Raw genomic sequence first — 16,741 nt, 5'->3', positions numbered from 1 at the left:
TCACTCGTTACTTTGTTTGCAGCCCTAATATGACAGAAAATCGTAAAATCAACATTACATTTTTACAATTTCGGAGACTTGAGATTCTTGCAATTGCATTTTTTGCAATGCAAACTTGTGTCTTTAATTTGATTATAATTTTCTCTTCATGCCGATTTATGGAAATATACATTTTTGCAATTTAAATTTGCAGATTTAAAAACTGCATCCAGGAATGAATATATTACCTTGTTTTGTATTTTTTATTGCTTTACTTAAAGTTAATAATGCAATGTAGCTCGCTCAGAGAGATTGATGCTTGAATGAAACAAACATTTCTAAAAACGGTTTTTATTGTACAAAAGTTTTTGAATTTCATAAAAATACAAAGAAATATATACATACAGCTGTAATTAAATTTTGAGCTTTGAATTTTCTCAGCGGTAATGTCGCATGTTTTTAAGAAATTTATACTTAAAAAATTATATTAGGTGGATGGTGTGTTAGACGAAAAATTTTTCATTGATTTTGATAACTGCATCATTAAAATAGGGCCTTTATGTACACGTAGTATTATCTTTAACAATGTATAAAAGGAACTCTACTATATACAGAGTATATCTACATTGTTTAGGAATTGTAGCTTGACAATATATCTCGAAAACGTTTCGCTTGTTTTCTAAGCAAAAGCAAGCGGAAAAATTATTCCAAATTGTTTCTAAACATGCTTATAATCGTATAAAAAAAATTATACAAAACATAATTCGTTGTAATGTATTACTTGTATAAGGAAACATATAGAAGCGTCTTATTTTATTTTCTTCAAAAATGTCATTTTTCAGTAGACAAAATTTATCATTTTTGAAATTTAAAAATGTTCACAAAAATTAAAGCTAAAGAGATTTGTCCAATTCATTTATATAAAACAATATTGTTTTTTTGAAATACTTTTGTGAAATGAATAGTAAACACTCACTTATGCAGTATATTTCTATTCTCATTTTAAGATGATATCGAAAATGGACGTTCTTAATTGCGTGTTTGGAATATAATTCGACGATAAATAACTAATAAATAATATAAGAAAATTATCGTGCTGCTTTTAAATCTTTGTTTCTATAATCTTAATGTTGGTTTTTTTTTTTATTCTTTTAGATATTTCCATGTTTCCTCGTTAAATGATAACTTGTCATGATTGATACTCCAACATTTGTATTAAGACTCGAATTTCTTAATAACTTAGTTAAATATATAACTCATCTATTTATTAATTATTAGGCGTAAATATTTGTTCTTTCGTTCAATTGTTCTTCAAAAAAAATAAGCAGCTTTCTTTATACAAGAAGAAAGAGCGAAAAAAAAGAAAAGCTATAACCACTTATATTATTTCGTACTTTTTATATAAAGATTCAATATCAATTTCTATATTCGTCAAAATTAGAAATATAATTTTGCAGCTTTATTGCATATCGCTTTAAATTTTCTTTTCTTAATGTGTTTTCTCTTCAATAATGATAAAATTACGTCGCTATGAAATTAGTAAAAAATATCATAAAATGTACTCAATTAATATTCGTATACATATGACAAATACATATCGCATTACGTTTGATATCGTAATACATAGTATTTTGGCAAGTAAAAACCAACGCTAGAAATAAAATATCTAAATTCAATTACGTTGTTAGATACTATATATATATATACATATATAATATATAATATATATATATATAATATATATAATATATAAATAATACATTCTATGATAATTAATAAAAAAAAAATAGCAGACCAGCTGATATTAAAAATAAATTTATAATATTAATCATTTTCTTGTGCGATACATATGACAGCTTTGATTACAATTTTAATTTATACTTGGTTAATACAAATATGGTTCTTTAAAGGCAAAATGATAAAAGAGGCAATAAGAACAATAAGCTATTATATATACATATTTGTATAATTGTAAATTATATTACTGTACTATATATATATTAATTATGATATACGTATACAATATTATATTATATAATAGTTTATTACTTTAACGCTCCAATTTAAATTCGGAGCGTATCTGACTCTTATTGCCATCTTTATCATTAATTTCAATCTATATCTTCTCTATTATTTGTTATATTGATTTTGAGAAATAGAAATTCAATGAGTAATAAAGATAATAATAGTACAGCATGATATTGGCTGATACAGCACTTTGCATAAATGACATCGTAATAAATAATAGCTCTCTAAAATATATTTTTATTCGTACACGTTGTGTACGAGTTATCAGTCGTAAATACATACACATTAAAAAGTGTAAACGAAACCAATGAGCGTGTTTCTCCGAAAAATGGTACAATTTGTAAAAAAAATAACTCGTTGCTTTCAGTGAGAGAATAAAAATAAATATGCGTTACATGCCATTCTTAACTGTATCAGCTGGATTTATGTTCAAGAAGCGTTACTTTAATTGCATCGTCAAATAGTGTCGCTACGCGGCGTCCTAGTTTACGGTGTAAATGCTCGAATTTGTTTATTAAAGACAGACAATAATAGCTCCTTTTTAAGCTTCAGTTCGCACGGACGACATCCCGAATATAATACTAATCAAACACTTTCACGTTAGAAGCATTCGTTTTGACTCGTTTAGCGGTAACTGCTCGAATTACGGCTCCTACTGCCGTATTGCCTAATGCCGAATGCGTCCGTTTGCAATTGAAAAAATAATACACGGACCTCTCTCTCTCTCTCCTTATCCATAAGCTTACTCTCACTGTCTGTCTTCGTCAGTCTTGTCCTCATTATCGTACTGATATCGACGAAACTTGTCGCGCGTTTCTCTTACACTACAGGCCGCTCGTCGCGTCGCGAGGTCGAATTTCCTCGACTTGGCGCGAGCTTGAGATTGTACTGCAGGGGCGGCAAACAGTTCGATCGTTACGTCGTTGCGCCCCGTCGGAAAACGTTACACCTGAACGTACTGCTCGTCGTCGGTGTCGCCACCGTTGCTGATCCGTTCCGTCGAATTGTTCGGATTTATCCTCTCGTAATCAGCGTTCGTCGTCTTCTTCACCTTCACCTTCTCGTAGCCGTCGGTGTTCACGTCCGGCGGGAAGTTGTTCACCTGCTCGTAGGGCGGTTCCTCGCTCCGCATCACGCTCATGTATTTCACGCTCTCGTAGTTCGGATCGCCGTGGTTCACGGACTCGTAATTCGGATCCGTGTCGCTGTCGCCGGGCCGGCAGACGGACGCGTAGTTCGGCTCGCCCGGATCGTGCGGCATGCTTTCGTAGTTCGGCTCGGAGTCCGTGTCCTGATCCAGCTCGATGCGCCGTCGCAGTCGCACCTTCTCGTAACCGGGGTCCTCGCTGCTCGCGTTGCTCACCTGCCTATGCTTGAACGGCACCGAGTACGCGTCCGTGCTGCTCCGCGCCGATGTGGAGTCGCTCGGATAATCGTCCTCGCGCGAGCACTGCGGGCGCAGCATCTCGTAATTCGGATCGGACGTGTTCGCGGCGCCTCTCGTCGCGGAGTTCCGCTTCCCGCTGCCGGAATTAACGGCCTCGTATCCGTGATCGAGTTCTAAGCGCGGCAGGAGAGCGTCCGCGTCTGCTTTCGGCAACAGCCTCGAGATGCCGCCGGTGTCGTTCTCGTCGTGAAAGTTGCTCGCGACTGCGCCGCTCGCCGCCGGGTGATGCGCGGCGTCGGGCTCCTTCTTCTGTATTTCCACGGATTCGTGACTGCACCACGACGCCCGGCTGATCTCAATTAGGCTCAGCTTCCGACAAGCGTTCGCATCGGGATGCAAGGTGTTGGAGCTCGGCGGATGCGCGTCGTCCACTCCCTTCTGCTGTTCCTCCACCTCCCTCTTCTTCTTCATCACCTTCGCATACATATCCTCGAGTGACTTACCCACCGACAGCGAGGATCTCGACCTGTCGTCGCCCTTGCCCCTCTTGTCGACGGACGCGTAGCCCTCCGCGGTCGCTTCGGGCGGCGGCGGCAGCGGGGAATTTGCTTGGCGTTTCTCGGGCTTGGGTGAGCCGGGATTGATAATAGAACTATTGGCACTCGACGATGATGCTGGAAATCGTATTCGACAATCAGAACTTATTCGAAACGATTAATAATTTTAAAGAATGGTAAAATTTGTTACCTTGTCTAGAATGGGCATGCGCAACATGACGCAGACTGTCAACGCTGGGCGGCTGTGGCGCGGGATGCATCTCCTCCGCGCGTGAAGGAGGCTGGCAGAACACAGTCTGCTCGTGTTGCGCTGGCCTTTGTACTTCTGATGTCATCGGTTGAATCTGCGCGTAGGTCTCGCTGCCGCTGGTATATATTTTATCCTGCTCGTCGATCGCGGCGTACATTTCATCTGTGCAACGACAAATTGTGTGTGAGCCTTTCGTATACTCAATTACGATGTTTGACGTTTATTCACCTGAATCGTCAGAAACGGTGGCATAATGGGGATCGGTGATCGGTCGAGCGGATTGATTCTGTCTGTAGGCTGCTTTGGTCTGTGCGATTATATTGGCTAACGGTTCCCTCACACTTATGCTCGTGTATCCTTCTACATTCAAAGAAACAACAATGCAAGCCGTTATTCGCTATTCGATAAATGTATTTCGTAAAGAGACGAAAGAACGAAACAATTACTCGAATCTTGGGAGTCTCCGCTGAAGTGCTGTTGCGAGCTGCTGGGCTGATGCTGCGGTGGGTGCGGCAGTAGCATTACGAGCGGTGGTGTCATATACGGCAAATCTTGATTGGCCTGCACACCACCGGAGATAGCGTTGGCAGCTTGGATGTCGCAATGCGACTCTGAGTTGAGAAGCGAGTTGTACGAGGACGAGCGACGGGTTCTCGGCGGTGCGATCGGATTTCCGCTCGGTTGACCCATCGATGTTGACGGTTTTTCGATGTTTGCGATTTGGTTAACACTACTTCTGCAAAACGGACACAGAGAAATAAATATACTACGTAAGTATTCTCTGTGAGAGATAAAATAGAAATTATCGAGGGACAGTACCTATTTACTTGACTAGTCTCAGTCTTCTGAATGTTCTGAAGTTGTGCATAAGGATGTTCAACTAAAATACAAACACTTTATTAATTACTTCGCAACGCGCAAAAGAACATAAAATTTTACCCAAATAATTCCTAAAAGCAAATAAAAATTTGAACGCAATCAGGCGTCCTTCAATATTCTCAATAGCCAAAGAACGCCTAATCGCGCCCAAATTTTTTTAACGATTTACTTACCATTGTCAGAGATAGGAGATGCGAATCTCGCATATTGATGAGATGTGTCTTGCGTCAAAGAACCTTGCTGAGTGACTTCCGGGTGTCCTTCCCTGTCAGATATCTGTTCCTGCGCTGAAAAGTCATGAAAAATGAAATAAAATAAACTACTTTTATTATATTTCTAGTACTTTATGTAGTAACGTTACCTGCATCCTGAACTGTAGCATACAGTTCTGAATGATCTCCCATAGGCTCAGTGGTCTCATAAATATCTTGAGCTACTGAATCCACCAAATCCTCATGTTCTCTGCTCTTGTCTTTGGGTATATCTGGAAGACTTCTGTTGGCACTTGTAGTCCTGTATAAATAAAATCTTCGATAAAAGAAAAATGTATATCAGCAAGATAAGTTAGTAGATGATATTAAATTACAAGGTTAGTATGTTTGCGACATGTTATATGACATACCAGGATATTTTTGTACATGAATCATATTCCAATTAATATTAATGGTAATTAGATTAATTAATGTTCTTACTAATATTTGATATAAAATGTGTAATGTAAAAATGTATGTTAAATGATACACATTTTGAAATTAATTGTAAAAAAGATATGTGTATGGAAAATTTTAGAGTTAATTGGATAATATTAAAATATTTTGGATATTATTTACATGCTGCAGGGCAATGTAGCATTAGTTATATTTGAGTAAAATGAGATTGTTACAAGTAGTTAAAAAATAATATAGATTATAAAAATAAATTATAATATAAATTACTGCAAAATTACAAGATAAAGTGATTAATCCGTATTAAAAATTTATATAATCAAATAAAATAATTGATCACTCAATCAATTTTCTACAGTTTTGTATGAGTAATTGTTTCTGGTTTAAAAACACTTTTTCAATAGAGACAAGCATGTGCCCATAGTATTTAAAGCAATAGTAGCAGCAACAAATTATCCAGAATGCTCAAGGGAGTAATTGGGCTTAAAATATATATTTGTTAGATAAGATTGCATGCAGCCAAGTCACTTTTGAGGTAGAAACCTTTTTCCACCATCGCTGGCATCCTGTGTAACAACTTGGGCTACATCCAATGTTGGAATTCTGTTGAAACCATCTGTTTCGGAATTATTCAGTGTTACCATACCAGCGAGTCCCAGAAATTCATTCCTGTCATAATATGATTACAAATGTACAACAAACATAATGTAAAAAAGTGACTGCATTATAATCCACAATTCACAATAAAATGCATCAATAAAAAAATGATTTGACATATGCATGCAATGCAGAAAAATCAAAATCTATCAATTATCATAAAACACAATTTCAATTTACACAACAACGACAATATTAAAAACAAAACTATTGTCCTAATAACTAATAATCATAATAATGCAAGAAATTATTAACAGCATCAAAATCTATCTTAAATTTAAGATTGTACTAAGTGATGTTAAATCTCAAAGCTATCACATTAAATCACAATCAGATCTCTCTTTGGCGCTCACTTATTTTCGTTCCGCCGACAGCTGCAGATGCAGGCTGCGGTGAGGCCGAGGAACGACAGCAGGGCGCCGCCGACAACCCAGTAACACAAGGCATCCTCTTCCTCGAAGAAAGGGCGTATCATGTTATCGGCTTCTCGCTGGACGCGTGCTCTCGTATCCCTGAAAAATCCAAGTGAATGAGAACACTGGCTGTCAGTCCATCGCGCGTGACATAACCTTAAAAGCACGGAACACACCCAGAGTGCGCTAATTGTGCGCATTTGCCTATCACTTCGGTTCATCTTGAGTAAAATAAAAAAAAATTGATTGATTTTTGACGGCAATCAACACGAGATTCGTTTCTTTTAGCTATACCTTTCTTAGAACCTTTTCTCCTCTGAATCTCTCCTCGTAAGATAACTACGTTGTATAATGCCGTTGAAAAAAATAGATCCGTACTCAAACCGAGGCTGTTCCGAAATGCGATTTGCATAGGCATCGATCGCAAATAGGATTTTCTTGCTGCTTGTGATGGTCTCACCTCTTCGTCAGGTCATTTTTCGGTGAACCTCACTTTGCGGATCCGCCTGAACTGCTCGTTCTACGTCGTCCGTGCTGTTCGTTTTCCCACCAGTTTTTCGGAGCAAGGAAAAAGACGAAGAGACGGGCGCTAATCAAGCCGCAGATACAATTCGCACACCCGCGTTACGCATCTCGCACAGCGCGCGCGCACTTTTACTTTGTCGAATGCAATTGCGTGAAATGCACACGAATTCTTATGATGCACGCGCCGTTATGTTATACAAACGCGAGATCGTTCGCGAATAAAGCGATTTGATTCGCGATTCACGATCCTTTCACTTCGCCAAAAGCGGCAAACTATCACCAACTGTCACTTGTCAATGTGCGTCAACGATTGGCGAGATTCGCGCGGTGCTGGATATGAATGTATTACGCGACGCGTATTTTAAATTTTATTTTACGACAAAAAATTTTATTACAATTTATTTTATTATAATTTATTTTACAAAAAAATCTTCCAAAAATCTTAAAAAAGACTTATGAATTATTTCAGGATTTTATTAGTATCCTAACATTGTCAAAAGTAGTCTAGAAGCGAAAATAGGCACGCGTAGAGAGGTTAAGATTACTCGTTGGAACGACCTGAAACGCTTCCATTTTAGCTGGGATTTTACGAATTTGCTACCAGGAACGCATGATAATATAAGAGCTCTCTCGAATAGACGGAGGTGTGTCCTAGCGGTCCCAGAGCTCGGCAGAGGGGAGCTAGGTAGTGGGGAGCCCTCTTTGGATTGGCTGTTACCTTGCATGGCTGCCATATGGAGGAGTGACTACCGCCGATTCGGGGCCTCTTTTAATTGGCTGTTGCCGTGGAAGCCATTACATAGCAGCCACGGCAACAGCCAATTAACAGAGGCCCCGAATCGGCGGTAGTCACTCCTCCATATGGCAGCCATGCAAGGTAACAGCCAATCCAAAGAGAGCTCCCCACTACTTAGCTCTCCTCTGCCGAGCTCTGGGACTGCTAGGACACACCTCCGTCTATTCGAGAGAGCTCTTATATTATCATGCGTTCCTGGTAGCAAATTTGTAAAATCCCAGCTAAAATGGAGCGTTTCGGGCCGTTTCAACGGGTAATCTTACTTTCTTTGCATACTTATTTTCACTTCTAGGTTACTTTTAACGATGTTAGAGTGCTGATAAAATTCTTAAATAATTTATACACCTTTTTCAAGATTTCTGGAAGGTGTCTTTTGTGTTGTAAAATTGAAAATGCAAATTATTAATAATTTATTAATTAAATATTAAAAAAGTTGAGTTTCTAGCTTCGATTAGATAATTATACGATATTTAATTATATCTCAATTAGTTCTCACAGCATTAAAGTGCTTATACAATTCTGAAATGGTTTTTATCGCTTCGTTTTATTTTCTTAAAATTTATTAATGTTAATAAAATTGTAAAAATTAATTAGAAGTAAAGTAATAATTAAATATTTATAAAGATCCGAATTTTCATCTTCAACGCGTTAATCGAAGAAAAATAGCGAACGTCATTTTCGTTATTGATGAAAATCAATAGCGATCAATAACGATTATCGGTTTGATGAAAATGAGGAAGAAAACGGAATATCTACTCTTCTCTTCTACTATCTGAGACCAAACGGCTGTAACGTAGAGCAAACATATACGGTCCTTGATTGCGTGTTATTCCTGCTATTATGGTCTACGCGGGATCGCGTCTACGTTTTGGCATTACTGTGGCCGCCTGTTCTTGTTTGTTAATTAATATTGCTTGAATGTTGACGATTTTAGCGAAGAGAATAATGAAGCGACGATTGCATCGCGAAAATGAGTCGCGGTTAATTCATGTGTAGAAAGATGTTTCGCTATTTCTTCCATCGTACTCGCCACGACGTCTTGTATTGCAAGATAAAGTTTTGATAAAATTGTTGTCTTTTGCCACTGTTATACAAACAACGAGTATTTTGCATGAGCTGCAAAAATATTTTATCAATATTATAGTTCAGGCAGCATGCAAGTAAGTGCTTCTGTTTTTAATATTTATGCCAATATTTTACACACAAGTTGCATATGTCTTGCATTTTATACATCAAGTATTTTTATACAATTACACATTATTATTATAATGTTTAGAATGTTTAAAAAGATTAATTTTTGTGTCTCTGTAGAAATAAACAATAAAGAACGAAATCAAGCAACCAAGTTTATATTTAGGTATTAGTCAGAAGTAGCAACAAATCAAGTAAGTAATCAAGGAAATGAATGTAGATTTCATCATAATTACTTCTTATCAATAGCAAATTAGTCATAAAGCTAAGACTAAGAGTCTAACATAACACGTACTGTTCAAAAAAAGAAAGAGAAAAGAAATTAAATAAACTATTGAATCATATAAGAATACTTTATATTTTAATAAAAAATGTAAATTTTGTTATTTCTTTATTTTATATTTAATTTATTTGTATAGTTTAATATATATCAAAATAAATATTTATATGTCTATATTATATGTATATATTATACTGCATCATATTGCAGATGCTGCTATCAGTTTTAATATTGACAATGATGGTGACCAGAGATATTGCCATTCAGAAATTTGAGTACAAATTTCAGGAATTTTACTTTACAATCTGTAGGACAATTATATGGAAAAAGACAAATGCATAGGTAAATCAATAGCATTAAAAATTAAAAGATTAATCTAAATAAAATTAGGAATATAAAAAGCAAGAATTGTGCAGAATTCAAACATTTATAAGCATCTATTTTCTCTATTGTAGATTTCAAGTATTTTCAAAAGACTGTTATCTTTACAAAATACAATATCCTCTATGCACATATATGTACATATATTAATTTATATCTCATTAAAAAAATTTTATCTAGTATTTACACTATGTTTATGACTAAATTATTAACACGATTTTATTTTTGTAGATTTGAATGGTACATTCTTTTCCCTGAATGCTCCATCACAAGCGGCAGGTAGTCGCAAGCGTCTGAAAAATGAAGAGAGAAACAGAGCGAAACAATGTAAAAGGCAACGGACGGCTGAGAACAAGAGGACATTGTTGCAACGTTGGTAGGCAAACATAGGTCTCGTTCAAAGGTCTTGAAAAGTCCTATTGAATGAGATGGGAAAGAAATTTGTACCTGTTACCATTTTTGAGGAATTCACGTTTGAGGAAAGGATCGTAAAACTAAAATCGCGTGATCGCTCGCAGATGCGACCCGTTCTGTTACTACGCATATTGCGGGATTTCTATCGATTAAAGTGCTTATTATAGGATGGAGAGCAACAGATCAATCATATCCTGTTATATCCAGTTTGCTTTAATATTTTATAAGTGACGGAAGTCCCCACAGACAATAGAAAGCGTATTAAAAATAGAAATAAATATTAAGCATTAGGAATAGGAATTTGAAATTATTTCATTTCAAAGTAAGAAAATGAAATGGATTAACGCTTAATGAATTAGGAAATAAAAATTAGAAATAATCCATTTCTTTGTATGAAATAAAATAATTCCAAATTGTTCTTCCTAATATTTTCTCTATTATGCGTAGAACTTTACGTCACTTATAAATGTTTTAACACACTGTTGACCGGCAATTTTATGCAAAAACTGACGTGTGTCACCGGCTATTTTTATAAATAGCCGGAATAAAATACAAGTATACTCGTGGCCGGTCAACAACGCTTGTGTACGAAAACACGAGTATACTCGTGGTCAACAATGTGTTAACGTAAATTGGTCGAGATATAACTAAGTTGCCCGACCTTACGAGCATCTTATCGGTGGAATTCCCGAAGAACGCGCCGAGCGCGCAAAACGCTCTGCGCAGCACGTGTACACGGCCGCTTCGATTGTGTGCGTGGAAACTGCCGACAAGAATGGCAGATGATAAACATTGTAACACTGCTCCGGTACGTCGGCCAGAGCCAATCAGTCTGAGTTAGTTGACACTCGCAGAATCGTCGAACGTAATCGCGCGTGACATCAGCAATAACACGTTGTAACAAAAGCACGTAATTTCTGTGTAGCGAGGCCGCCTGTTTTTTCTGCCTGCTCGCCTGCATCGCAAGGAAAGGACCTTGTACAGGATCGCTTCGCTGCTCTTTTTCCTCGTCGCCGTCACGATTCCGTTGACACGGACAACACGTCGCACACAGTGCGAGAGTAAGCAGTGCTAAGTCCAAAAGCATCTCCAGTTTCTCTCGGTAAGTTTTGTGCAGCACGCGATCTCTTGTTTCCTTCTTTTTCACTTCGTTCGTGTCGTTATATTTTACAGATGGATGAAGCACAATATATAAACCAAATATATACAGTCATGGAACAGTGCAATGGTATGAGCGATGGAAATATTAATATAAGTGATATTAATAAGTATCCGATGTATATTTGAGTGTCTTGATATGCGACATAGCTTGTCTAACGAATATTGCTTTCAATTGATGCCATTCGAACCACAGATCCTGTTCCTACGGCCACTATAGCGATGAACGGCAAACATGTTCAACAGTATGTTCAGATTTTAGAGCAGCCTACCAGTAAGTTTCGATTTCGCTATGAGTCTGAAGGCCCAGCTGGTAGCATTCCTGGAGTCAACTATACATCAAGAAACAAAATCTATCCTAGTATACGAGTGAGTCACAGTTACGTTCAGCAACTTTTCGCAAGTCTTTCTGTATACTAACACTATATTTCTTTTCCTGTAGATTGTGGGCTGTAAAGGATGTGCTATGGTGCTTGTGTCCTGTGTGACAAAGGATGCACCATACAGACCTCACCCTCACAATCTTATCAACAAGAAAGTATGCCAGCAGGGTGTTTGTACAGTAGAAGTTCCGGCAGGTAACATGGTTGTGACTTTCTCGAATCTAAGCATTCAATGTGTAACAAGAATGGGCATCAAAAATGCTCTCAAAGAGCGTCAGGAATTACGAGTGGACCCGTTTGGAAGTATGTAATTTTGCTTCCTAATTCTCTGCCAATTTGGATCAACCGATTATGAAGATTTTAATCATTGCAGCTGGCTTCAAACATCCTAATAATATAGATCTCAGTGTGGTGAGATTATGTTTCCAAGTATTCTTGGAAGGCTCGCAGAAAGGAAAATTTAACAAACCATTACAGCCTATTGTGTCTGATCCTATTTATAATTCAAGTACGTTTATCATAAAAATATATTACGTATTATTTCGGAATATTTCTTGCGTTTAAGATAAAATTTTTACTTACAATATATATGTTCCAGGGACCGTAATGCCAGATCTTGTAATTTGTAAACTGAGTCATTGTAGCGCATCGGTTGCTGGTGGGCTGGATATGGTTTTACTTTGTGATAAAGTTGTCAAGGAAGATATAAAAGTGATATTTTTCGAGAAGAGGGACGAAAAATTGATTTGGAAAGGATTCGGTAATGTCCAGTATGTACATAGACAAGTGAGTATAATTGTTCGATTAATTAATTAACTAGCAAATTCTATTGGTAAAGTCAGTCAGTAAAATATAATAAGTATAAGTAATGAACAAATAATTATACAACGCTCTGAAAATGGGAACACGCTTTATGATCATGACAACGTTGTTCTTTGTAGGTGGCTATTGCATTCAAAACACCAAAATATCACTCACGGGAAGTGGTAATACGTCCGGTGCAGATATACATCCAGCTGCAAAGGCCATCGGATAATGCTACGAGCGAACCGCGACCGTTTCAGATGTTACCTCTCGGTTCAGGTAAACCTGCTTTCCGGTCTTTGCTGAAAGCTTTCGCGAGAAAGAAGGCAGATTGCAAAGATTTACTTCTCTACGGAGAATCTTCTTATCAGTGCAGCAGTTTCAAAGTTTCCTCGTAACATCGACGAGTTCAATAATAACGAATTTGACGCGAAAAGATCGAACAACAAAATCTCTGCATTACATGCTTTGAATGCTTGAACTTGTTACAGTGTAAAATATCGTTAACTTGTGTAACGGTTTAAAGGCGATGATGAATTATGCACAGAATGTGGACAACACCGCGAGAAATGCCGTCTTAAATTACAAGAATAACAAGGATAATATTTCCTGTACACTCTGTGTGGAAGGAAAAGTGTACGATGAAATTTGTGAAAATTTTTATGCACTTTTAGCAGGCTTATTTGGTATATTTATGACAGATATCGTAAATTTGTTAAGGAAACTTTAATACCGGTACATGCAAAGCTGTATATAGCTGCAATATTTGTACAAATTACTATGTAACCTTTTAAGCAGTCAGTCATATTCGATTGTTCTTAACTCATCATACATTAATCACCTAATTAATTCAATCTCTTTACATCTTGAAGATACAATATGCGGTTTTGAAAACTTTCTTTATACAAGCTTTATGCATTGAGCATACAATTTTGCTTTGATATTTCAGCAAATTTAAAAAAGAAAAATTATTGAGCAATTTTCATAGTGCAAAGGGAAGCTTATCGATTATCAACTATTTCATTATAAAAGCATTGCGCATATATTTTCATATATTAATAAGGAATCTTGTTTTGTACTTTTTTAAATATGTATTTTATACTTGAATTTTGTATTTGAGATATTCTATTTTTCTATTTACACAGATATTTACACGGTGATGATTTCGCGTAGAAAGTATGCATCTTTGTGTCTTACGGGAAAGAAGTTCGATGTAATAATTATCTCTAGTCAATGCGTGACAATAAGTATTTAGAAGATAAAGTTTTGCACGACGCGAGTGCGCTGCTCTTGTGCAATAATATACTTGAGAAATCAGCAATATATATATATATATATATAAACGCACATACAGCAAATGTATGGTAATATAATTTTTATAAGCTGCTTCCTTCGCAATGACAGATAAATATATTTATATGTTGTACAAATTAAATATGGTAATACATCTATATACGTATAGCCATTTCGTGATGCAAAAAGAAGTATGTCTATTTATTCTCGGCTCCCGTGCAATTAGTTTCAGATAAAAATTTACTCTGACAAGTGTCGCAGACTCAAGTATGATACAACAATGTTGATGTACAAATTTTTCACGATTCAATTAGACTAGATTTGTTTACGTAGTGTAAAAAAATAACTTTTTTTCAGAATTCAGCTTGAGGTGAAAATATGTAAAATTGCATGTGTATGCGACAAATCACGCTTTATCATTGAGAATTTTCTCATCTATTCTTAATGCATGTTTGTCGCTAATTTTATTGCCACGTCATGCTTGCCTGAAGAGGTTTATTTTTTTCTCAAATAATAAAAAATACGTACACCAATTACATATTCTTGTGGAAACGTCAAAACTGACAGATCAGTCTTTCTTCGAAGCCTATTCACCCGACCGATTATTGCCAATCGGCGGCCCCAGTACAAGTGCAGAGAGTTCTTTTCTAAGATTAGAGAACTCAGAATTCGGCCTGCAAACACTAAGGTAAATTAACAGTTCGAGATTAATACAGATAAAATTTCGAATATCTATACTTATCGACTTGTGCTATTTCAGACCTCGAGCATCTCCAGAACGAACACCGTCTCCTATGGACGTCGACTGGAGCAACTTCTGCACATTATCTCCCATCCAGCAGCAGCATCAATCAATTATTCATCCAATGATGCCGCAGCCAAACACACCGGCAACAACGCACCTGCAATCAATTGAATACGTATCAGATCAGTCGCACCAGCTGGAACGAAACTTGACCAGAGTGACGCCGGAAAATCGGGCAGTGGAGCTGGGAAACATTTTTGGTGAATTTTTCTAGATATTGTATAATTTAAAATATTTATACAGTTCATGCAATTGATTATTCATACTGTTCTGTGCGAATCTTCCAGGCTCTGCCGAAATCTCGGACATTTTAGACGATTTCGATGTGAATGTTAATTCAGCCGATCTCACAGATTTCGAAGCAAACCTGTCCGCAAATCTCTCCGGATTATCCATATCTATCTCTGTATAAGTGAGCACACAAGTATTTTACTTTATAAATTATACATACGATAGTGCACAAATGTCGTTTATGCAGCTGTGATTTTTTATATTACAGTAAAGATTAATTTTTGCTGACTTTAACCCGAAGCGAGCAGTGAGCAAAGAGAGAAACAACATGATTGAGTGCATCAGAAGGATAAGCTAAGAGATTCTTCGAACACTCAAACTTAATCGAGAGAATTACAACTGAAGACTCGATTGAATGACTTATCTGTTACTGGCTAATACTGGATCATAAAGAAGCTGCAGCCGGGAAGCTCAGAGTGTAGCTTCTTTATCAATACATCACACGTGCTTTCTTCACCGCCTTCAGGAATCAACTGCGCTATTTCTCACAAAGAATAAATTCAGAGAATATTCCAAGTTTAAATAAGAGCGTATAAGAAAAAACGTACATTTGCTTCGGCGCTCACTATTTTATATCTCATTTCAACGTATTAAATCCATTTATGCCTACTTTTTATTTCAAAGATGCATAAACGATAATGGGCACAAAAAAGAGAATCTTGTTGCTTGTGATGTGAAACAGGATTTATCTAATCAGACACATGCATATTGCGGCCTTATTATCTACGCAAGATGAATTATTCAATGTGAAACTGATATTAGTGCGAGTTACAATATTTATTTGTCGGCGTTACAGATCGAGGCGTTTGAGATAAATTATTGAGATAACCGACTGTGATCAAAGTTCATGTTTTTAGCTTATGTTTTTCGTGCGTATGATATACTCTTTACGAGGAATTGCATTCCGCAATAATAATCGTCGGTGATTGTGTTCGAGTGTACTCTTTGTGAAGCGCGCGTTTGCAGGCTAACTGTAAATCGTTAGATTAATGTATATGTATGCAATTTCTCACGTTTTTACGCATGTATCGTTACTTCACTTTTATGCACCGTTATGTTTTTATAAAATTATACGTCTATATATAACTATACATTTATAATATGAATATTATATCTATAAATAACAGTAAGCGTGCATTAAGAAGATAGTGAAATCAACACAATGAAGAGTTTTAATGAACGCTCCGGCCAGACGTTTCTTTTTTACATTTTGCAAGAGCTTCGTTTGAAGATGATATTTACAGTTAGAGGGAAACATGCAACTTCCTACTCTATCGAACAATTTTATTAATTTAAGTAATATATACGCTATATGTTGTAGTCATAGTACGACACTGTAATGTAAAATGTATTTTTATAATTACCCCAGGTAATTTATTATCGTAGTGTGATGGATATATTACAAAGAACAATATCTTACACCTAAGAACTGTACCTTATAATCTGCCATATGTGTAAATAAAGTTGTTACAAATACACAAGCGGTGTTTTGGCTTCAACAGTCTCACATTTCGTATAAATCTTGCCACTTTATTGTTGCTTTTATACAGTAATGTCATGCGTAAAAATATCTTTGATGTAAATCATCGTCACAGACATCGTGTG

The 16,741-nt window shown here is 36.5% G+C and overlaps 2 protein-coding genes across 6 annotated transcripts; one reads left to right on the top strand and one right to left on the bottom strand.

Annotated features, from left to right (window-relative positions):
* Nucleotides 1–314: 314 nt before the first annotated feature.
* On the bottom strand, nucleotides 315–7,638 carry LOC105677775 (uncharacterized). Of its 5 annotated transcripts, XM_012376618.2 has the most exons (11): nucleotides 7,110–7,631; nucleotides 6,992–7,036; nucleotides 6,756–6,914; nucleotides 6,289–6,414; nucleotides 5,442–5,593; nucleotides 5,254–5,367; nucleotides 5,021–5,081; nucleotides 4,648–4,937; nucleotides 4,430–4,561; nucleotides 4,142–4,363; nucleotides 315–4,068 (listed from the first exon to the last, which is right to left on the bottom strand). In XM_012376618.2, the coding sequence occupies exons 3-11, from the start codon at nucleotides 6,875–6,877 to the stop codon at nucleotides 2,951–2,953; spliced, it is 2,337 nt and encodes a 778-aa protein (XP_012232041.1). In that variant the 5' UTR covers nucleotides 6,878–6,914; nucleotides 6,992–7,036; nucleotides 7,110–7,631; the 3' UTR covers nucleotides 315–2,950. The 5 variants fall into 5 exon arrangements, with proteins under 5 accessions (XP_012232041.1, XP_012232043.1, XP_012232039.1 ...); XM_012376620.2 differs by lacking the exon at nucleotides 6,992–7,036 and having other exon boundaries at nucleotides 7,194–7,631; XM_012376616.2 differs by lacking the exon at nucleotides 6,992–7,036 and having other exon boundaries at nucleotides 7,110–7,630.
* A 3,320-nt stretch (nucleotides 7,639–10,958) lies between these two features.
* Nucleotides 10,959–16,617, top strand: LOC105677688 (embryonic polarity protein dorsal-like). Its single transcript, XM_067353721.1, has 12 exons — nucleotides 10,959–11,238; nucleotides 11,328–11,504; nucleotides 11,576–11,630; nucleotides 11,757–11,929; nucleotides 12,003–12,246; nucleotides 12,317–12,451; nucleotides 12,542–12,729; nucleotides 12,885–13,026; nucleotides 14,608–14,728; nucleotides 14,801–15,045; nucleotides 15,133–15,257; nucleotides 15,345–16,617. The coding sequence occupies exons 3-11, from the start codon at nucleotides 11,576–11,578 to the stop codon at nucleotides 15,255–15,257; spliced, it is 1,428 nt and encodes a 475-aa protein (XP_067209822.1). The 5' UTR covers nucleotides 10,959–11,238; nucleotides 11,328–11,504; the 3' UTR covers nucleotides 15,345–16,617.
* Nucleotides 16,618–16,741: the final 124 nt, after the last annotated feature.

Source organism: Linepithema humile, chromosome 4 (assembly GCF_040581485.1).
Source record: "Linepithema humile isolate Giens D197 chromosome 4, Lhum_UNIL_v1.0, whole genome shotgun sequence".
NCBI classification, from domain to species: domain Eukaryota; kingdom Metazoa; phylum Arthropoda; class Insecta; order Hymenoptera; family Formicidae; genus Linepithema; species Linepithema humile.
The sequence above is the reverse complement of the archived record's forward strand: the minus strand, read 5'-3'. Positions and strand labels throughout refer to the sequence as shown.